The 24,144-nt window shown below is 43.4% G+C and overlaps 1 protein-coding gene across 3 annotated transcripts in view; it reads left to right on the forward strand.

The window, feature by feature from the left end:
- Positions 1–24,144, forward strand: part of LPCAT1 (lysophosphatidylcholine acyltransferase 1) — a 579,323-nt gene that overhangs the window by 140,433 nt on the left and 414,746 nt on the right. For all 3 annotated transcript variants that reach the window (XR_004537978.1, XM_033929666.1, XM_033929665.1), the window contains exon 5: positions 21,222–21,282. Coding sequence is in view for 2 of the 3 variants with exons in the window: in XM_033929666.1 (XP_033785557.1) it covers positions 21,222–21,282 (61 nt within the window). In the remaining variant the exon portion in view is untranslated. The remainder of the gene's footprint in view (positions 1–21,221; positions 21,283–24,144) is intronic.

A 24,144-nucleotide genomic window follows, 5' to 3' on the forward strand; every position in this document is an offset into this window, starting at 1 on the left:
AGGCGGACTTGATGGACTGGTCATCCTTACATAGCTCAAGGGACCACAGTAGAGAATGACACGGTGGTGGTTACCCGCAGCTAGCCAAAACGGTGACCAAAAAAAATGGTCACCGCAAGTTCGGGGACAAGGCCATTCACCGCCCCGTGGAGCGGTGAATGGTAGCACGGGGCGGTGAACAATCTTGAACACGCGGTGACTGAGCGTTCGAACCGGCAGCCCACTCTCACCCACCGTCCGTCCATGTATCTCCCTCCCTCCTTTTCCCTTAACTTTTCTTCTTAAAATGGCGATTTCTATAAGGCTAGGAGCTGTAATACAGCCGGAGCCTTGAAGTCGCGTTGCGTTGTCTGCTGGTAAAAGTCTCCTCTGATGTAACTTCCTGTTTCCGGTTGCATCGAAGGAGACTTCTAGCAGGCAACCCGACGCGACTTCAAGGCTCCGGCTGTAATACAGCTCGTAGCCTTATAGAAATCGCCATTTTAAGAAGAAAAGGTAAGGGAAAAGGAGATAAATACACGACTGGCCGGCGGGAGGGAGCTGCTTTACCGCGTGAAGGGTGCTGGGAGTGGGGGGATGGAGAGAAGACGCTGAAGACGGAGACGGGAACGGGGACGGGGCGGTGAAAGAGACAGTGGGGCAATGACGGGGCGGTGAAGGGAACGGCAGAGACTGGGAGGGGGCGGTGAAAGGGACAGCGGGGACGGGACGGTGCAGAGGATGGTGGTCTAGGGACGGGGCGGTGACGGGGACATAATTTTTCCCCGTGTCATTCTCTAGGCCACAGCACTCCATGTAAAAAGGAAACTGATGTGTTACTAATGGCCACTGCTAGAAAAAAGTTGTGAAGCTTCTGTCCCAATCCTTGTCCCAAGATCTCTGTCAAGAGAGATACTATATAATGCTTAATTTGGCAATAAGCATACATATTCCCCCAGCTAGCTCCCAATCGGGGTTGCTAGAACTGCCAATGGGTATAAATTTCTCATATCATCCAACAAATGCTCTACCAAAGTGAGTTCTTGCCTGTCCCATGCTAAGAAAACAGGATTGTCCATCCCAGGTTCAAAAGAAGGGTTGCCCCACAAGGGCAATTTATTAGAGACTCTGGGATCCCCTTCCCCCTGCCTCCCAATTTGGCAGGGGGAGGGGGACCCCAAGCATCCTGTAATGATTTTAGCAAAACACACCCCTTCAAACCCTTAGGCAAGGCCCTCCCTGACATATGCAACAACGCGTACAAAGAATACAAAGCATAATACGCCTCCTTCAGCAATAAAGGGGTACTGTATATTGTTGTTCCCGTAAAACCCAAGTATATCTGTCATGCTTCATGTCTGGTTTTCTAATTACATCAGATGTCATTCTCTTCTGATCTCTTTACCTTTCGGGGTTACTGGCCTTTTGTTTTCTTTTGCTCTATCTAGTCTGATGCAATTGCACAGGTCCTATACTATGCTGTGGCATGTATTCTGAAAGTTATTGCCACAATTCATATTATTTGTATTGATTTATTCTTGACATCACTCTTTCTACTTGATACCATTATTTTATTAACAAGTTCAATAGGTATCATTTATTTCATGCCTGCCTTTGCTCATTTACTCTGCATTGTTTCTTGTTTGATTCTCCCAACTCAAATTTTAAAATAAAATACTGTATGTACTCGTATTGTAAGATCTTGCCTGTTTAGAACAGACACTCCTGCAGTGTCAGAGAGAGAGATAGGAGCTATCGGTTGAATTGTGATGATGTGCTGTGTGTATACTGGGTGTACCTGTTTTGCAAGACCGTGCTTGCATATCAAGTTAAAGTTTGATAAAATGTTTTGCTTGTCTTGCAGGGCACTTGCATACCAAGTTACTTATAATCAAAGATTTTATTGTATTTGTTTTTCTAATTTGGATTTTCTCATTGATCCTGCTGTCATTTTCTCCTGAACTCTTTCTCAATGGTCAATGGATACTATAGGACAGCGATGGTGAACCTATGGCGCGCGTGCCTACTGTGGCACGCGAAGGCCTTGCAGCTGGCACGCGCAGGGCCGCCATCAGGGCAGTACTACCAGGGGGTGCACAGGAGAGAGAGCTGAACGGGGACGATGGGGGACCCCTGGGGTTAAATATGCTCGTCTTCTACTCCGACTGCCCTGCTGCTCACACAGCCGATCGGAAATCTTCCCCGACGTCAGCGCTGATGTCGGAGGGAGGGCTTAAGCAAAGCCCGCCCTCCGACGTCAGCGCTGACGTCAGGGAAGATTTCCGATTGGCTATGTGTGCGCGGCGGGACATGCAGGAAATAGAAGACAAGCCTACGCGGCTCGAGCTACATTTTGCTGAGAAAGTTGCTAAGATGGGCTGGGAGGCAAACGGGGAACACAAAAGTGGGAGGGAGTGCGTTTTGGACATAAGGCATGAACTTGGGAGAAAGGAAGGGAGGGAAATAGATGCTGAGGTGGGGGAGGGAATGGGTTTTTGAACACAAGGCATGAACTTGGGAGAGAGGAAGGGAGGGAAAGAGATGCTAAGGTGGGGGAGGGAATGGGTTTTTGGACACAGAAGGCATGGACTTGGGAGAGAGGAAGGGAGGGAAATAGATGCTGAGGTGGGGGAGGGAATGGGTTTTTGGACACAAGGCATGGACTTGGGAGAGAGGAAGGGAGGGAAATAGATGCTGAGGTGGGGGAGGGAATGGGTTTTTGGACACAAGGCATGAACTTGGGAGAGAGGAAGGGAGGGAAAGAGATGCTGAGGTGGGGGAGGGAATGGGTTTTTGGACACAGAAGGCATGGACTTGGGAGAGAGGAAGAGAGGGAAATAGATGCTGAGGTGGGGGAGGGAATGGGTTTTTGGACACAAGGCATGAACTTGGGAGAGAGGAAGGGAGGGAAAGAGATGCTGAGGTGGGGGAAGGAATAGGTTTTTGGACACAGAAGGCAAGGACTTGGGAGAGAGGAAGGGAGGGAAAGAGATGCAGAGGTGGGGGAGGGAATGGGTTTTTGAACACAGAAGGCATGGACTTGGGAGAGAGGAAGGGAGGGAAAGAGATGCTGAGGTGGGGAGGGAATGGGTTTTTGGACACAGAAGGCATGGACTTGGGAGAGAGCAAGGGAGGGAAATAGATGCTGAGGTGGGGGAGGGAATGTGTTTTTGGACACAGAAGGCATGGACTTGGGAGAGAGGAAGGGAGGGAAATAGATGCTGAGGTGGGGGAGGGAATGGGTTTTTGGACACAGAAGGCATGGACTTGGGAGAGAACAAGGGAGGGAAATAGATGCTGAGGTGGGGGAGGGAATGGGTTTTTGGACACAGAAGGCATGGACTTGGGAGAGAGGAAGGGAGGGAAATAGATGCTGAGGTGGGGGAGGGAATGGGTTTTTGGACACAAGGCATGAACTTGGGAGAGAGTAAGGGAGGGAAATAGATGCTGAGGTGGGGGAGGGAATGGGTTTTGGACACAGAAGGCATGGACTTGGGAGAGAGGAAGGGAGGGAAAGAGATGCTGAGGTGGGGGAGGGAATGGGTTTTTGGACACAGAAGGCATGGACTTGGGAGAGAGGAAGGGAGGGAAATAGATGCTGAGGTGGGGGAGGGAATGTGTTTTTGGACACAGAAGGCATGGACTTGGGAGAGAGGAAGGGAGGGAAATAGATGCTGAGGTGGGGGAGGGAATGGGTTTTTGGACACAGAAGGCATGGACTTGGGAGAGAACAAGGGAGGGAAATAGATGCTGAGGTGGGGGAGGGAATGGGTTTTTGGACACAAGGCATGAACTTGGGAGAGAGGAAGGGAGGGAAAGAGATGCTGAGGTGGGGGAGGGAATGGGTTTTTGGACACAGAAGGCATTGACTTGGGAGAGAGGAAGGGAGGGAAATAGATGCTGAGGTGGGGGAGGGAATGGGTTTTTGGACACAAGGCATGAACTTGGGAGAGAGGAAGGGAGGGAAAGAGATGCTGAGGTGGGGGAGGGAATGGGTTTTTGGACACAGAAGGCATGGACTTAGGAGAGAGGAAGGGAGGGAAATAGATGCTGAGGTGGGGGAGGGAATGGGTTTTTGGACACAGAAGGCATGGACTTGGGAGAGAGGAAGGGAGAGAAATAGATGCTGAGGTGAGGGAGGGAATGGGTTTTTGGACACAAGGCATGGACTTGGGAGAGAGGAAGGGAGGGAAATAGATGCTGAGGTGGGGAGGGAATGGGTTTTTGGACACAAGGCATGAACTTGGGAGAGAGGAAGGGAGGGAAAGAGATGCTGAGGTGGGGGAGGAATGGGTTTTTGGACACAAGGCATGGACTTGGGAGAGAGGAAGGGAGGGAAATAGATGCTGAGGTGGGAGAGGGAATGTGTTTTTGGACACAGAAGGCATAGACTTGGGAGAGAGGAAGGGAGGGAAAGAGATACTGAGGTGGGGGAGGGAATGGGTTTTTGGACACAGAAGGCAAGGACTTGGGAGAGAGGAAGGGAGGGAAAGAGATGGTTGTGTACACGGGGAATAGAAGAAAGGAGAATTTTTGGTCATAGGGAGGGAGTGAGGTACAGACAGTAGCATACCAAGGTGGGGGTGGGGGCGGTCTGCCCCGGGTTTACGCCCAAAGGGGGTGCACAGCTGGCCACCCTCCAGTGTTCTCCCTAGGCTGGCAAACTGCGTCTCTTTAGCCACTTGAGTGCCACCGCCGCCATTGGGAACAGGCCGGTGCCAAGTTCTCCCTGCTTTTCCCTGTGGGGCTGACCAACTCTCACCACCCGCGTCAATTCTGATGTCGGAGAGGACGTTCTGGGCCTGCCAATCGCTGCCTGGCTGGCCCAGAACGTCCTCTCCGATGTTAGAATTGACGTTGAGTGGCGAGAGTTGGTCGGCTCCGTGGGGAAGAGAAGCAGGGCGAACTTGGCGCCGGCCTGTTCCCGATAGCGGCAGTGGCAGCCTATTCCCCAGTGGCGGTGGCAGCATTTTCCCAATGGTGGTGGAATAGGGGAGGGCAAGGAGAAAGAAAGAAAGAAAGGGGGGGACAGGGAGCCAAAAAAAAAAAAAGAAAGAGGGCTGGGTGAAACAAAGAAAAATGGGGCACGGAGAGAGAGAGAAAGACAGACATACAGAATGAAAGGGGGTATGGAGAGAGAGAAAAAGAAAGAAGGGGGCAGGGTGAAACAAAGAAAAAGTTTGGGGAGGGAATGAGGTCTGGAGGAGAGAAAGCATACAGGAGGCTGAAAAAAGGGAAGAAATATTGGATGCACAGTCAGAAGAATAAAGTGCAACCAGAGATTGATGAAATTACCAAAGGTAGGAAAATGATTTTATTTTCAATTTAGTGATCAAAATGTGTCCGTTTTGAGAATTTATATATGCTGTCTATATTTTGCACTATGGCCCCCTTTTATTAAACCGCAATAGCGTTTTTTAGCGCAGGGAACCTATGAGCTTCAAGAGCAGCGTGGGGCATTCCGCAGGTCCCTGCGCTAAAAACCGCTATCGCGGTTTAGTAAAAAGGGAGGGGGAATATTTGTCTATTTTTGTATAGTTGTTACTGAGGTGACATTGCATAAAGTCATCTACCTTGACCTCTTTGAAAACCCGTGGAATATAAATGATAATTAACATTTTCTCTGCGTACAGCGTGCTTTGTGTTTTTAAAATTTTATTGTTGTTAGATCATTTTGACTTGGCCACAAAGGTAAGGGGGAGGGAGGGGAGCTGCTGAAAGAGTCTACCTTGATGTGGTTGCAGGCTTACAAATCTTTTGGTCAAAGAGTGCGGCGACAGAGAAAAGTATGTGTGTATTCGGCCCATGAATGAAATCATTAAAACATTATAAATTGCCAATAAATTGAAATGAAAACCAAAGGATTGTGAATCAAATTGATTCTCTGACAATACAAAGATTCCAACCTTTAAAAATGATGTTACATAGTTCAGGCAACTTTATAAAGAGTTTTTAGATACTAAAATCTTGTTATTAAGGTTTAATTGACGTGCTGGCACTTTGAGAAAATTCTTTGGTTTTGTGCGGCAGTTTGGGCACTCAGGCTCAAAAAGGTTAGCCATCACTGCTATAGGATATGTGTATGTCTTTGCCCATTTTGCCCATTTTTGTAAGTCTCCATTGTAATATCCCATTAGGCTGCTTGATCTTAATAATTTAACCTAGTCATGTACTTGGGAATTTTGAAGATGAATAAGATAATGTATAATACAACTTTGCCGGTCATGTGCTGCACTTATGTACTCTCCACCCATGGGATTTTTCTGTTACTGGCCCTTTGTGGGCCTATATAGTTTTGTTGTAAATCTGGATATCATTCTCTTTTCTCAGATTTGTGTTATATCTCATCAATGGTTTCATGTAAAAGCTGTTGCGATTTTGCATCTCAACTTTTGGATAATCTGATGCTAAAATAGTATCCTTAAATGTCAAGGGTTTTAACAATCCCATTAAGTATAAAAAGATATTAGATTATGTATCCAAGAAATCTCCTGACATAGTATGTTTTCAAGAAACCCATTTGAATGCTGCCGAATCAGCTAAACTGAAGACCAAATGGTCATTACCAGTCATAGCATCACCTGCTTTACAAAAAAAGAATGGCACAGCTGTTCTGATAAGATCTTAATCAGATATAAAATTGCTTTCCCAAACCACTGATGTGGAGGGCCGATGGATTAAAATCAACTTAATGGTTGGATACACAGCCAGAGGCGTACCTAGAGTATATGACACCCGGGACCCATTGTTTTTTGACACCCCCTGCCATCATTTTTGACACCCCCCCCCCCCCCAATGTAAAAAAATATTTTTAGTAATGTTCCCCCCAGGTGCCAGCCATGAGAGGGGTGTTCCCGGCCTGGGAGTCATGGTCCGGGAACTTCCCTTCTCATGGCCCGGTGCCAAAGCTCTGGATAGTCCCCATGGCCCAGCATGTTCCCAGCCTTCTCTCCCTTTACCTTCTGTGAAGCTGAAAAAACTGTCGGCCTCGGCAGTGATTCAGCTACATCGCCCACAGCTCCTCTTCCTGCTTTCCGTGTCTGCCTCTGCAATTCACCCGGGTGGAAACAGGAAGTTGCGTCATTGGCAGACGTGGAAAGCAGAAAGGGGAGCTGCGGGCGACGTAGCTGAATCGCTAATAAAAAGGCTGGTAATGTCATCTTCATGTAGCAGGCTAGCTACTACTGTCTGGTAGTGCTCTAGCCAGATATTTGAAAGTTAATGAAGAGAGACCAACATATATACGATTGTTGATTCTGATGGCAATCCAATCTCAGAACTCACTCAGATTTCTGTCATTCCAGAAATTCTATGAACATTTGTACACCTCAGAACGCTCTTTATCTGGTATGGTGGAGTTTGTCTGATAAACCACATCCCAGCCTCTCTGAGGAAGATAACAACTTGCTGTCTTCACCCATCACATCAGATGATACTTGTCTAGTATTGAAAGACATGGCTAAGAGAGAGTCTCCTGGCCAGGAGACTTACCTCAGAATTTTACTCTGTTCTAAGATCTACTGATACCTAGACTTATTTCATTTTTCACTCACTTAATACAAACTGGGCAAGTAGTGGGTACGTTCACAGAGGCTAGCATCATCGCTTTTAAATGTGGACGCTAAAATCTATGTAAAAATCCTTGCCTCTCAACTTCAGCGGTTATTGCCCATGTTAATTCGATTGGAACAGAATGGCTTCATGTTAGGTCGTCTATCAAGTGACAGTTCTAGGATGTTTGCAGATGTGATTCAACATGCAAATCATGCTAACTCACCATTTCTGGCATTAGCACTAGATGCTGAAAAAGCATTCGATAAGGTCGAGTGGGATTACATCTTTGCCACATTGACCTGGTTTGGATTTAATGCTGCTTCCAGAAACATGATTAAGGTACTTTATACAGCTCCTACTACCAACATTAGAATCAATGGCGTCACCTCTACTTCATTTCATCCCACTAGAGGCACAAGACAGGTGTCCCCTGTCCCTACTTCTGTTCAGCCTTGCTCTTGAGCCTCTTCTCATTTCCATTAGAAACAACTAACATAAAAGGGGTCCAATGTGGAAGCTTGAAAGTTAAGTTCTCGGCTTATGCCAATGATGTGCTCATCTATACCACACCAGATTCATTGCCAGAGTTAATGACTACAATTGATGCTTACTCAAGTATATTGGGGAACAAGCTCAATACCTCTAACACAGAACTGATGCCCCTGAATAAATTCACTCACAAATCTGATGTTAATTCCCACGATTTTCTGTAGTCCGCTGTTAAATTGAAAACAGTACTTCCCTGATATTTGTGGGGGGTTCCGTTCCCGCGAATATGGTTTTTTGTCTGGGGAGGCATAAGAGGGCAGCTGGAGTGCCAGAAAGTGAAGGAAATCACTTGAGGTATGCTTCGACCGCCTTTTCCTGTACTAAAGTCGGGCCTCAGCAATCAGGAGCTCCTTTGACATGCTCAGAGCGATGTTTTATGCACTGAAAGCTTTTCAACATCTGCTGAGCGATCAAGTCCTCCTTCGCACGGACAATCAAGTAGTGATGTACTACATCAACAAGCAAGGAGGCACGGGCTCTCTTCCCCTTTGTCAAGAGGCTCAAAAAATTTGGCTTTGAGCGATCACCTGCAACATTTTTCTGAGAGCAGTCTACATACAGAATGTCTTGGCAGACAACCTCAGCAGGATTCTCCAGCCTCACGAATAGACATTCGGTTTGACAACTCTTCAGTCCATCTTTGCACAATGGGGCACTCCTCAGGTGGACTTATTTGCAGCTCGCCACAACCACAAATTGCCCCGCTTCTGTTCCAGGCTTTACTCTCCTCAACGCCTGGAGGCAGATGCGTTTCTTCTGGATTGGACGCAACTTTTCCTCTATGCATTCCCTCCCACTCCTCTCATCCTGAAAATTATTTTCAAACTCAAGCAGGAGTCAGCCACCATGATACTCATAGCTCCTCGGTGGCTCAGACAACATTGGTACTCCCTTCTACTTCAACTAAGTACCTGGGAACCCATACCTCTTCCAATTTTTCCTACTCTACTTACACAGAATCAAGGAGCTCTTCTTCATCCCAACCTGCAATCGTTACACCTGACAGCTTGGTATTTCTTGGGCTGACATCATTGCTCTCTCAGCCTGTCCGCACTATTATTGACGCTTCCAGGAAGCTGGCCACTCAACAGTATTATCAACAAAAGTGGACTCGGTTTTCTTCCTGGTGTCTCTGTCATCATCATTATGATCCAGCTTCCTTGTCATTAGAATTATTTTCTCCATCTCTCTGATTCTGGTCTTAAATCTACATCTACGAGAGTCCATCTCAGTGTTATTACAGCTTTACACATACCAGTCGAGGGAAAGCCTCTCGCTGCTCATTCATTGATCTCCAGATTCATGAAAGGACTTTTCAATGTTAAACCACCTCTCAAGCCTCCACCTGTCGTTTGGGACCTTAATGTGATGAAGGTTGATGAAGCCACCATTTGAACCAATGTCAACTACTCATCTCAAATTTGTCACCTCGCTCACTTCTGTCAGGAGGGTCAGTGAGCTACAGGCGTTGATCGCAGATCCACCTTTCACAGTTTTTCACCATGATAAAGTGGTTCGCATGCATCCTAAGTTTCTACCGAAAGTAGTTACAGACTTAATCTTAATCAGTCCATTGTTCTTCCAGTTTTTTTCCCTAAGCCTCATTCTTTTTTTTTTCCTTTTGTAATTCTTTATTAATTTTCAAATCAAATACAAAGTACAAAGAATATACAATCAATTAATGCATTAAACAGCACTTACATTCAAACAAATAATGATACACAGTATATTCCCCCCCTCCCTGGATGTGTGTAATGGTCAATTAAGAATTAAAGGCTTATTTGATTACTCAGTTTTAACAAATTCTGCTAATTAACCTCATTTTTCATTACATTTTTTTTTATTATGTCCCATTTGTTCAGAATTTATTCTTTCAAATCTATAATATTGACATAATGTTTCCCACCAAAAGTTAAAGTTCAATCAGTCCCAGTTCTTCCAATTTCTTGTTAATAACTGCATAGGCTACCCCCATCATAATAAGAAGCAGTCTGTTTTTCTTTGAATCAATTGGACTCTTAGGTTGCAATAAGGTCCCAAATAAAAAATGTCATACGATTGTGGCAAAGAAGCCTCCAATATCCTATTAATTTTACCTAAAAAAGACTTCCAAAAGTTGAATATCAAGGAACATTAAAACAACAAGTGATCCAGTGTCCCTACTTCAAGATGACAGTGCCAGCATCTATTAGACTTTGAACTATCCAACTTTTGTAAACGAACTGGGGTCCAAAAAATTCTATATAACAGAAAAAAACAAGTTTGTCTCATAGAGGCTGACGCTGTACATCTCATTCTCCAAGTCCAAATCCATGGCCATTGAGTAGCAGAAATCGGTTCATAGACAACTCTGCGAAAGACAAAGGTGCGCGCCGACAACTGAGCGCAAGATGGAGGCGCGCACCAAAAAAAAGTACAGTTTTTAGGGGCTCCAATGGGGGGTTTTGTTGGGGAGCCCTCCGAGTTTACTTAATAGAGATCGCGCCGGCGTTGTGGGGGGTTTGGGGGGTTGTAACCCTCCACATTTTACTGTAAACTTAAACAGGGAAAAAGTGAAGTTTTCAGTAAAATGTGGGGGGTTACAACCCCCCACAACGCCCCCACAACGCGGCGCGATCTCTATTAAGTAAAGTGGGGGGGTTCCCCCTCGCCCCCTCATCGGAGCCGTAAAAACAGTACTTTTCTGTGGCGTGCGCCTCCGCGCTGCGCTCAGTTGTCTGCGCGCGCCTTTGTCCCGGCGCGCTTTTGACCTGACACCGCAGAAATCTGCTGCTTTGTCTCAAAGCTCCAAATATCTTTTAAACTTGTTTTAGGTTTCTTATTCAAATATTCCGATATTAATTTATACCACTTGGCTGTCTGATGCCCTTGCAAATCTGTCTGATAACATAGGTCCAGCAAGCTATACTGATTTTTTAAAGTTACGCCAATCAGGGAACCCTTTCTGAATGGCCTGTTTCAACTGCAACCATTTATAATTTTGAGATTTTTATATGCCGAAAGATTATTGCAATTGTAATAAATTTACCATTTTCCCATTCTGAATTGCATCATCTAAAGTACATATGCCTGCCTGCAACCTATGCTTCCAGAGGATTTTAGACTAGCCGATTTTTATTTTGGAGTTTAACCATAGGGATTGATATGTGGATTGTTGTACTGAAACCGAAGTTAGGGCATCAATAGATTTTAATGTCTTTCAGGTAGATTGAAGAATAATATTGTCCTTGTATATTCGAGGAAACTTGATACTCAAAACATGGTTAAGACGTAATGGGGCCAAAAGATGTCTTTCCAGTATCAACCAGTCTGGCAGATTCTCCATGAGTTCAGGAAGGATCCAATACATACCCTGACACAATATAAATGCTTGATGATACACTTCCCCCTCTGAATCCGCAGTTTCAGCATCCGCGGATTCGATTATTCACGATTTTAAAACCAAAAAACAATTTTAATTTTTCAGGCTATTTTAAGCCCTGTAAGACACCCCCCCCCCTCTTAAGCCTTACCTGGTAGTCTGGTGGGTTTTGGGGGCAGGAGCGATCTTCCCATGCTCCTGTCCCGTGCAGATTGCTCATGGGAAATGGCTAACTTGAGCTCCCGTAGTCTCTCGATTCTACGATGGGAGCTCAAGGCAGCCATTTCCTATGAGCAATCTGCACGGGACAGGAGCATGGGAAGATTGCTTCTGCCCTGAAAACCCGCTAGACCACCAGGTAAGGCTTAAGGGGGGACTTACAGGGTTTAAAATAGCCGGGGGGAAGCGGGGGTTAGGGGCAGAACCAGCCTGAATATTATTCGCGGTTTTTTAATATTCGCGGGCCGGCTCTGCCCCTAACCCCCGTGGATACGGAGTTGAGAAATGTACCTGTAAAAATTTGGAAAATTTATCCCTCCCACTGATTGTGATTTTTGCAAAGATACTAAGGCTATTCTAGCAGTTTTACCCAGCCAAAGAAATTTTGTAAGAATCTCATTTAATATTCGATGAAAAGAGCTTTGGAAATAAACTGGTAACATACTCATTTGGTAACAAACCACAGGAAAAATCATCATTTTGATGGCTTGGACTCTCCCCCACCAAGAAAAATGTAAAGGGTTCCAATGTTTACACATCTTTAACTGTCAACAATAAGGATTTTTCATTTACTGTCATTGTATCTTCCATTGTTTTTTGAATCATTATACCCAAATATTTTAATCCCTCTTCCTTCCAAAAGAAGGGGAATGGATCAAATAAAGCTTTTACACAATGTTCATTCAATGGAAGAACATCAGATTTACTCCAATTTATCTTATAACCTGAAAATTTTTCAAAACAATCAATTCCAGTAAACGAGGGATGGTTGATTTCAGGATTCTTCAAATGAAGCAAAATATCATCTGCATAAGCTGAAACTTTATAATCTCGACCCGCATACAAAATTTCCTGTATCTCATTTGTCTGCCGAATTGCCAACAAAGGTTCCAAAACAATATAAAAAAGCAAAGGAGATAAGGGACATCCTTGTCTAACTCCTCTCTTCAGAGAAAAAAACGTTTTGAGAAAGTATTATTAATATGTAATCTGGCAGAAGGGGAACTATACAAAGTTTAAATCATTTGAATGAATCCAGATCCTATTCCAAACCAATCCATTGCTTGATACATAAAAGTCCATTCTACACGATCAAAGGCTTTCTCTGCATCCAAAGAGGCAGAGAAGGCTGGATCATCCATTGTTTTTGCTAAATTTAGCATATGAAATGCCAATCTGGTATTATTTGAAGAATGTCTTTGAGCAACGAAACCCGTTTGGTGCATTCCAGTCATGTAAGGGAAAGCCTTAGCTAACCTTAGAGCCAATAGTTTAGCTACAATTTTTCCATCTACATTAATTAAAGAAATAAGCCTGTAGTTTGACACCAACATAAGATCTTTGTTCGGCTTTGGCAAAACTATTGTTAAATTTCTGCCATAGTACCAGATATCTTTTTGTCCGTTGTGATTGATATAATTTAAAAAGATGAGGTAACAGTATGGTTTGAAAAGATTTGAAAAATTCCACTGTAAATCCATCACTACCCGAAGCAGATCCAGCTCAATATGTGCATTGCTCAATATTCTGGGCAGGTGATCCTAGTGGCTCCGGATTGGCCTCTGCATTTGTGGTACAGGGATCTCATTTGGCTCCACATAGCAAGGCCACTCTGACTAGAGTTCTGTAAATGATATAGGCGCCTCAAGTTTTTCCTTTATATGTTCTGGAATTTTTGGCCCATTAATTAAATTAAAAAATTCTCTTCCTTCATTTTCTTTATTTGAATATAGCTCAGAAGAATATAAAGCTTTATAATAATCCAGAAATTGCTTTAAAACATCCGAAATATGGGTAAACAATTTTCATTTTCCATCAGTAATAGCCGCAATCTTTACTCTTTTTTTATTTGCTTTAAGATAATTAGCCAATATTCTTCCCGCTTTATTCAAGTTTCCATAATACACTGCCCACAAATCTTTCCTAGCCAATTATGAGCAAATCTCATTATATTTATATTTAGCCTTCATCAGGGCATTCAAGGTATCATGATCCCATTTTAAAACCAATTGTGATTCTAAGGCAGTAATAATTTGTTCTAATTTGGAAAACTCTAATCTCAGTAATTTTCTAACATGCGCTGAATATGAAATGATCTGCCCTCACATAATTGCCTTAAACGCATCTCATAGAGTTTCCAAAGAGGTTTCCTCCGATGTGTTGAACTGAAAATACTCATTCATTTTCATCTGAATTTCCTCAAGAAAGTTTGAGTCTGCAAGCAGTGTATTATTGAATCTCCAAACAGGTCTATTAGAATCTTCTTCAGCAAATTGATATTCTATCTAAATGCCAGCATGATCCGACAGTATGATCGGATCTATGCTAGCTTTTGTGACCTGTTGAATTAAATGATCTGAAATAAAAAAATAATCAATTCTTGAAAATAATTTGTGAACTTGGGAACAAAATGAAAATTCCCGAGCATTAAAAAGTAAAATCCGCCCTATATCCTTTAATCCACATGTAAATGCAAGATTATCCAGACCTAATGATTTTAATTGCCTATTTGGTTGTTTATCCATTATTGGATCCATGACAGCATTGAAGTCTCCAGCTACAATTAGATTAGTTGTAGCCAGTGACAAAATTGTTTGTTTGAGTTTTTTAAAGAACTCTGACTGATTAGAATTAGGTGTGTAAATATTAAGAAGCATCAGGGTACCTTTTCCTGAAGTCATATTAACATAGAGCCATCTACCCATGGGATCAGCCCAAAAGTTATCAAATGTAGTAATCTTCCGATTAACTAGGATTGCCACACCTGCCTTCTTTCCTGTTGCTGGTGCAAACCCCCCCCCCCCAATGTTTTATCCACCCACCTTCCAATTTAGCTGCCTCAGTAGCTGACAGATGAGTCTCTTGTATGAAATAAATTTCCACTTATTGTTTCTTCAAAAAATTAAGAATCTTATTCCTTTTTATGGGATGATTAAGTCCATTGACATTTAAGGAATATAACTTTAAAACCATTTTATTTGATTACAAAATTCTAAAGAATTAACCAATAATTTCCTATTGACCAAATTTAAAAATAAAATTTCCACACATATCTAGGACCCTAAACAATAAATCCCCCTCTTCTCACCCCCAATCCAACCCTGTAAATCACATGAAAACCTGTATGCAAACATTTAGACTATCTCTCCCCTCCCAAACACCTTAATTTATCCCAAATTAATCCTCCATGTTCTGCAAAATATTAATAAGATCAAGTATAAAAACACAGTAGTTTATAAATACCATACAATGTTAATTCATCTTAAGTAATTAATAAACAGAATGCATTACCATTTATCATTAAATAGTTTCTTTTAAAGAACAAAACAAATCATACCTTCTAGGACATGAACATTTGCATGAAGATAGTAAAAAAAATAAAAATGTAATTAATTCATTATGAACTTTACTAAGAATATCAAAATTCATGAGATTCTATTAACTAATATCAGCCATGTTCCCAGAAATTATCCAATAACAAAATGAATAGTTATGAATCATAATAATAAACACCCATAAAGAATCTACTGTTAGACACCATCAAATGGAAAATATAAGGAATAAATGACACCATTATAAGGGCTTGCTTCACCTTAACCATAGTTAAACTCATAAGTACACACCAAATGTAATGAAGTGAAAATTCAGAACCATAGAACAAATAAAATAAACAAAGGTTCTAGAGTTGAAGTTAATTCATATAGTTCCTTATTATAAATTAAACCCAAATCCCACTATATGCATATCACTATAAATACCCAAAATGTAAACAAATTCATAGAGAACAAGAATCCCCCAATGGATTAACATGACCATTTAAAAATATATATAATTTACTATCATGGTCAGTTAATTATAAAACCATATTCAAACTAAGCCTCATTCTCATCGAGGAGAAATGGTGCTGCACACTTTGGACTGTAAACGTGCTTTGGCCTACTACATTGATTGGACAAAGCCTCATAGAGCATCTCTCCAACTATTCATCTCATTTGATCCTAACAAGTTGGGTCATCCTGTAACCAAAAGGACAATTTCCAACTGGTTGGCTGCTTGTATCTCATTCTGCTTTACTCAGACCGGACTGCCTCTGTAGAGTTGTGTCACTGCTCATAAAGTCCGTTTTATGGCAGCTTCTGTTGCTTTCCTCAGATCTACTCCTGTTGAAGAAATCTGCAAAGCTGCCACCTGGTCCTCAGTTCATACCTTCACTTCACATTAGTGTCTAGAAATTTTTTCCAGTCGAGATGGGCACTTCGGCCAGTCGGTTTTGCAAAATTTGTTTTCTTAAAGGCCAACTCTCCCCCATCCCTTTATAGTTAGCTTGGAGGTCACCCATGTGTAAGAATATGCTGCCTTCATGTCCTGAGATAAAGCAGTTAGCCCAGTAAAAGCAGACAGCATATTCTCACGTATGTGTGACGTCACCAATGGAGCCCCGGTTTGGACCACTTTAAAAGTGCATTGCCACTTTAAGACTTCTCGCCCGATGTGGTCACATGGTCCCTCAGTTTTCTAGTTTTCACGGGGCTAGTAAGACGCACTTTAGCTTCTGTTGAAGTTTATTTTTCTTTGCTTGCCTTCCTGCTCTCGCGGATTGTGACTTTTTTGTCATGTTTTGTTTCTTGGTTTATCTCTTTCTTTATTAAAAAAAAAAAAGATCAGTACAGTGGTACCTCGGTGTACGAGTGCACCGGTTTGCAAGTGTTTTGCAAGACGAGAAAACATTTGTAAAATCGGTGCCTCGGAAACCGAGCGTGGCTCGATTTACAAGCGCCCCCCCCCCGCGATCCGGCACCCTCCCCCCCGATCCGGCACCCCCCCCCCCGCCGCGATTGGGAACCCCCCGCCGCTTCTTACAGTCATCTGGGCACAAGCACCAGCATGTCCTGTGCTTGGTGCCGGTGCCCGAAGATCGGCCTCCTCTTCTGCTGGGCCTTGAGCATCTGCGCATGCTCAAGGCCCAGCAGAAGAGGAGGCTGATTTTCGGGCACCAGTGAACTCGCAGGCCTTGAGCAAGCGCAGATGCTCAAGGCCCAGCAGAAGAGGAGGCCGATCTTCGGGCACCGGCACCAAGTACAGGACATGCCGGTGCCGATGCCCAGATTATGGTAAGAATCAGAGGGGGGGTACCCAATCACGGTGGGGGGTGTGTGCCCAATCGCAGATTCAGATCCAATTGTGGCGGGGGGTGCCGAATCGCGGGGAGAGGGGTGCCGGATCGCAGGGGGGCAATGCCGGTTCTCGTGGGGGGGGGGGGGGAGAACGTATCAAAGCGAGTTTCCATTATTTCCTATGGGGAAACTCACTTTGATAAACGAGCATTTTGGATTACGAGCATGCTCCTGGAACGGATTATGCTCGTAATCCAAGGTACCACTGTATTTTCTATTTTATTTTCCCGTCGTGGGATCTGGCCCTCTTGGACTTTTTTTTACCATAGAGTTTGATTTGTCAGTGACTGTCTTCCTATCCATGTCCTGGCCATTGATGGGTTTCAAAAAGTGCAGTTGCTGTGCTTGGGCCATTTCGTTAACCGACCCTCACCGCTGGTGCTTGCAGTTTCTGGGACCCGAGCATTGTGCCGACTCTTGCTCCCATTGTTCGTTCCTTCAGAAACACCCTAAAGAACTGGTTACTTTAGCAAAGATTACTATTCAGCTAAGTCCATCTCTGACACCGTCCGCAACACCCAAGACTGCACCGACCAAGACGACACAGAGGGTGGATCCACCAACGTTATTTCCACTGTCGCAACTCACAGTGGGTAAGTGGGCCTCAGGTCAAAGCAGCAGTGAGCCAAGTCCTGCTGACCTCGAGGAAACCCAAAAAAGTTCCACCCCGATTTCGGTGAGTACCTCAACTTTGGCTTCCTCATCGCCAGAGCGTAGAACCGCACCGAAGGTACTGGCAGAGAAGCCAGTGGTACCGGTGCATACTTTGAAGCAACAGATTCAGAAGTTGCTTAGGGATGAGTTATGGGACCATTTGCAAATTTTGCTCCTGCCTCAAGTTTTTCCCATGTCGACATCGACTCCACCGGCACTAATCCTGTCTGAGCCTTCGACACCGGTTGAGCCGGTCATGGAATCTCCATTGGTGCCATCACTGCATGACCAAGAACCGACACCTACCAGTCACCGACACCGGTCTTTTTCAACTCAGACATCTCCTTACTCGATGCCGGTGAGGTCGGGAAAAGTATTGCAGAAGTTGAAACACCTTCGGTGCCACTTCCTCGGTGTCGAACAACCCAAGATTCAGACCTCTTGGATGATTCAGATTCAGAGCCTGTTCTATCCGACCGTGATGGCTCTTCAGAAGAGGATTCTCTTCACCAACCTTCTCAAGAGCTTCCTGTTTTGACTGCGAAATCTTTGTTTTCTAAGTTTTTGAGGGAAATGTCTGAGACCATGTCTATTCCTCATCAGGCTGACTCTAAATGGTCTAAGAAGTTTCTAGATGCTTTAGATTATGATCAGCCACCTAAGGAACTCCTCAGGCTCCCTATTCATGACATTCTACAGGAGACCTTTTACAAAAATTTGGAAACGCCACTTACAATTCTAGTGGCTCCTCGTAAGTTGAACTCTTAGTATAGGGTAGTCCCTATTCCAGGTTTTGACAAAACCTGCTGTCACCTGGAACCTTAATGTTATACTTTCTACTCTGATACACAGTGCCATGATTGCTGAGACTGCAGCATTGTGATACACCAGAAGCATTGGCACCTCTCTGTTGTAGCAGTAGCTTATAACGTCAGTGGCCTTGTAACTGGGACCCTACTCTCAATTTGACACCAACTACATCTCAGGCTGTCCCTGTACTAAACTGCCACAGCCTTCTCCAAAGCCTATCCTTGAGGAACAGTTTTGAGTTATGCTCCAGGAGGATCTGGAGATCATCTTGAGATAGAAAGACATGGCCATTGGAGCTGCACCAGCCTACTATGGAGACTTACACTTTGCTTATTGTCTGGTTGCTGATGTTGGCTTTGCCGGGCAGTGGAGCCGACATCGATGCAGTGACCTCTCTAATCCATTTAGGGATAAATGTTTTTGGTGAGTATCCTGACTGACTGGAGCTCTCCCTGGACAGGTTTGGGAACCACTGCTCTAGTAATTGATCTGCCTTATACAAAGTTTTACAACAATAGGTAGTCCTGTGTATTCATCCAACATTCCTTCTTTGGGTATTATTAGAGTTCCATCTTAAACAGTCGGTCATCATGCCAATATATATCCCTAAGCCTCATGCCCACAAAAAAGTGAAAGCTTCTTATACCCTTTATCTTGAAAAGGAGTCTTAGCTTTCTATATGGAACAGCCTAAAGTTCATACAAAGGCCACTCAGCTTATAGGGTCTTTTGACCCTTATAAACAGGAGGCTGCTGATACCAAACACACACTATCCTGTTGGCTAGCAGACTACTTTGTCTTAGTTTACTGTCCAAGGAGATTACCTGCTTCTGGTAGATGTCTTATTTGAGTGTGTCTGGAAAATATCTTATTTTATATAAATCATGTTCTCTTTAATTGTAAAAACTTAAAGAAATTGGTATAAAATAGTGATAAACTCTCCTTAAACCACACTGAAGACGGTATAGAAGACTGTGCTTCCAAAGAATAATTAAATAAAAATCAATAAATAAGAGGACCAGTCAGTACGGGCCCAGTGCCCTCGTAACAACCAATGGCCCCAGGCAGGTGTTTATGGAGTGACAAGCACTTAGAAATAAATCTAAATAAACCCTGCCCCATACATCATCTTGTCCTCATGTATCTATATAAAATAATAAATATTAAGGAGCACAACCACCCCCAGGTGAGTGTGGAAAGGAGAGGAAATCACCAAAAAGAGTTCTCCCAAAAGCTTATCCAAATAAAAAACATCAAAACCTAGGTGCAAAAATAGCAAAAATCGCCAAAAGAAAAATGAATATGGGGTCCTCAGTCTCATCCACAAATCCAAATAGCAGTGAACCCTGAACACATATCACAAAATGTTCATGAAAAATAACACAAGTGCTAAATCAAAGCAAAAAATAACACACACAGAAATCACCACCAAACATGAGCCACAAAGGCTCGCAGGTGTGTGAACAAGCAGTGAAAAATACTTAGCTCAAGCGGCTGCAGTTAATCCAAAGCGGAACGAAGTTCAAAGTTCACCAATCTTCACTGTTCGATTCCGCTCGCATAATCCCACTCACTCAAATGTCGCTGTTTCCAATCCGTCCGCTGTTCAGATCCACTCGCTCAGTCCCGTTCACTCAATGTCACTATTCAATTCTGCTCACTGTTCGATTGCACTCGCTCAATTCCACTCACTCTTCCGCTCACTCGACAGGTCCTGTTTCAATGTCCTCATCAGGAGGGAGCAAATAATCAGCTATATTTGTTAAATGACTGAAAATTCAAAAGCCCAGCCCCCAATATCAGGGACGGAATAACCAACAGCGGCTGTTGGTTATTCCGTCCCTGATATTGGGGGCTGGGCTTTTGAATTTTCAGTCATTTAACAAATATAGCTGATTATTTGCTTCCTCCTGATGAGGACATTGAAACAGGACCTGTCGAGTGAGTGGAATTGAGCGAGTGGAATCGAACAGTGAGCAGAATTGAATACTGACATTGAGTGAACGGGACTGAGCGAGTGGATCTGAACAGCGAACGGATTGGAAACAGCGACATTTGAGTGAGTGGGATTATGCGAGCGGAACTGAATAGCGAGTGGAATCGAACAGTGAAGGTTGGTGAACTTTGAACTTCGTTCCGCTTTGGATTAACTGCAGCCGCTTGAGCTAAGTATTTTTCACTGCTTGTTCACACACCTGCGAGCCTTTGTGGCTCATGTTTGGTGGTGATTTCTGTGTGTGTTATTTTTTGCTTTGATTTAGCACTTGTGTTATTTTTCACGAACATTTTGTGATATGTGTTCAGGGTTCACCGCTATTTGGATTTGTGGATGAGACTGAGGACCCCATATTCATTTTTCTTTTGGTGATTTTTGCTATTTTTGCACCTAGGTTTTGATGTTTTTTATTTGGATAAGCTTTTGGGAGAACTCTTTTTAGTGATTTCCTCTCCTTTCCACACTCACCTGGGGGTGGTTGTACTCCTTAGTATTTATTATTTTATATAGATACATGAGGACAAGATGATGTACGGGGCAGGGTTTATTTAGATTTATTTCTAAGTGCTTGTCACTCCATATACACCTGCCTGGGGCCATTGGTTGTTACGAGGGCACTGGGCCCTTACTGACTGGTCCTCTTATTTATTGATTTTTATTTAATTATTCTTTGGAAGCACAGTCTTCTATACCGTCTTAAGTGTGGTTTAAGGAGAGTTTATCACTATTTTATACCAATTTCTTTAAGTTTGGACTTTCGTTCATTATTGGTATATATATATTTTGGTTTCTTTTTGACTCTTTAATTGTAATCATGTTCTCTTTAATTGTAATAATTTTTTAAAATCAAACCTGAAAGTTAAAAATGTTTCCTTAAATAGTCCACTCTACGTATATTCGGTAACAGATTGATTTTTATTTCAAGGTAATGATATTCCCTGAAGGAACATGCACCAATAGATCCTGTCTCATTACCTTCAAGCCAGGTAGGGGTCTATTTTTTGCTTCTTCATATTTTGCCATTGGAATTTTCAGTTAATATATGTACTGACAACATTTGAAAAAGCACTAAACATTTATACAGGGACAGTTTCAGCATGACATCTAAATCTGATTTTGGATGTTTTAGGAAAAATCGAGTAGAGAAAATGGCCTTTTTCAAACCAGAAAAAAGTTCAACTGTTTGTTTCAAAAATGGCCATTTCCTAGATGTATCTGAGCTCAATGTGTCTTAATTTTAGGACCATTTTCAGGGAAAAAAATATCCAAGGGAAAACCAGACAAAAACAAGACGTCAGGATATATTGGGGAGGGGGGAGGAGAGGAGAGAGGAGGTATCATTGTTAGGAGACTGGCCACACAGACATCCCAGCAGAGTAGTGGTGCACCCTAGGGGGCAATACAGTAGACTTCGCGTTAAAGGGCCCTAAGTACACATCTCACCGCTATCCCTATACATTGTCTGGGAAACCCTTCAAAATCCTTCTGTACACTACAAAAATAGCCTTTCTAGTGCTGTAGGTGTGTCTTTCTGGACAGTAGGGTATTCTCCCCATGGCTCATGAGCCATGCAGAAGCAATCCACTCCAGGTTTTAAACTTCTCCTCCTACCGAAGGCTCTGCTGTCCACTTCAGATTTTCCTTCTACTTGTGAGCCAGAAGGTATTTCTTTATTATATTTGGTATTTTTTGTGGTTTTTGCGGCTATCAGTGCACCAGAGCTCCCCAGTTCGAGGGAGAACTTTGCATGGAGAAGCAGACTTGGAGCCAGCAGATTAATCCCTTGGGGACCTGTTTGGCTAGCCTGCAGAGATCTTTGTAGAGCTCAGGGTCCATACCCCATAATATCTTAGTTCACCTACTGCATCCAGAGGCTTGAGCACAGGCTGTTACGCTTCCAGAGGGGGGTTCAACATGGTTCTTCAGGGAGCAGGTTGTGATTTTGTCTCCCCACTTTGCATGTGTGGTTCCAAGAAGGGTTGAGGATTAGTCAGACCTCGATGCAATTGGCAGCCTGAAGATCTTGGCATTGGAGGAATGGCTGATTGAGGCAGAGTTTTTTTCTCCCATTCTTGGCTACTTCTTAGAGCTGATGCAGGCTGCAACACATTTAGAGCACATGGGGAAATTTTCTCTTTTTAAGAGTTTATGCTACTCCTATAGTGCCCTCCACTTCTAAAATCATGTTTTCTGGATTTTTAAGCTTTAGGATAAGTCGTTTTTGAGCCGTTTTTAGGGTGCTAAAATGCTGCTGCCGTGGCCATCTTAGATTTACCGATATTTTTTCCCAACGTTCTCGAGAACCTGCAAATTTTTTGCCTCAAAAAACTGGCAGGGATAGAGTCCTCAGGCTCTTTTACTCCTAAATCATGCCCAGAGTTGCACTGGATGGTCACTTGAAGAGCATCGTTGCGCCATGTGCCACACAGCATGTGAAGGGAAGATGGAAGCATCTAGCTTTAGCCTCCCCTTTGATCTCTAGGGCTCAGGAACCATTGGGGGGCCTGTCTGCTGGGAGAAATCCTTTCCAGAGCCCCAGAACAACGGTGCACCTAAATGCAAGAGGGTGGAGGCTGTGGAACACAAGAGACGTAAGGCGGAGTTATCTAGTGGGGACTCACTGCTGCCTAGTAATGCCTTTTCTCCTGAATTCATTAATTTGATGTGGAGAGCTTATTTGGATAGCCGGGATACTTAATATGTTTATGTTTTATTAATATTTTATATACCGTTTAAGCATATTACAGATCTAAGCAGTTACAATAAAATATTGGTACTTAGGACTTCCCTATCTGTCCTGAAGGCTCACAATCTAACTAAAAAAAAAACTATTAAGATAAAGAAAAAAATATATATATATATAACAAAATTCCAAGAATGGTGAGGGGAAAAAGAGAAACAATATTAGGTCAAAATATTATATGAAGTACTAGTTGATCACCCGGCATTGCTCGGATATAAATTCCCTTGAGGATTAACATCACACAATTTTTCAGTTTTCACTTTCTGTTTAGGCTTCACCACATCACACCACAGCTGTACTTCTTTATATACTGTTAAATGACTGAGTGGCATGATTCCCGAAGCTGGCATCTCTCCTCCTCTCTGCCCCCCTTGCCTTTTCCCATTCCTTCCCTCTGCAATTCCCATTCCTTCCCCCTTCCCTTCCCTCATACCCTAGTGAAAGTTGTTTGCGGCATTGCCCGGATATCGATTCCCTTGGGTTTTGGTTTACATTCACTTGAGGATTAACATCACACAAATTTGTTGACTGACATCATTCTGACTGTGACATCATTCCCCAAACTTCACACAATTGGTCAAAGCAATATCTGTCTTTTTCGATGATTCTTTACATGTCACCCCCTTCCCACCCCCATAGTGTTTGTTCCCAGATAGTAATTGATATGTAAACCAAGTTTGATTGAAATCTATCCATGCATTTCGGAGTTATGCTGGAACATACATACATACATCCGATTTTATATCTAATATAATAAAACGCTAGCCGCGCATGCGCTCTCCCTCCTGCATGTTCCGTTTTCCGCGCGCTGTAGGGCCCCGCAGGTAGGAGTGCGCATGCACGGCTACCATTTTATTATATTAGATATTGGCTGCTGGTAGGGGCTAGAGTGATGCTTAATCTCAAGGTATTGCATGGAATGGGTTCTGTTTAGGGTTGTTTTTCGTCCTGTTAAGTTGAAAGACGCGGCGGCGGCTCCTCTCACGATCCTCACCTGCGTCGGACTTCCGACGTAGGAGGGGATCATTAGAGGAGCCGCCGCCGCGTCTTTCAACTAAAAAATACAATACGGCAAGGCACGCAGGGAGCAGGGCAGACCGAAGCT

Source organism: Geotrypetes seraphini, chromosome 2 (assembly GCF_902459505.1).
Source record: "Geotrypetes seraphini chromosome 2, aGeoSer1.1, whole genome shotgun sequence".
In the NCBI taxonomy this organism is placed as follows: Eukaryota; Metazoa; Chordata; class Amphibia; order Gymnophiona; family Dermophiidae; genus Geotrypetes; species Geotrypetes seraphini.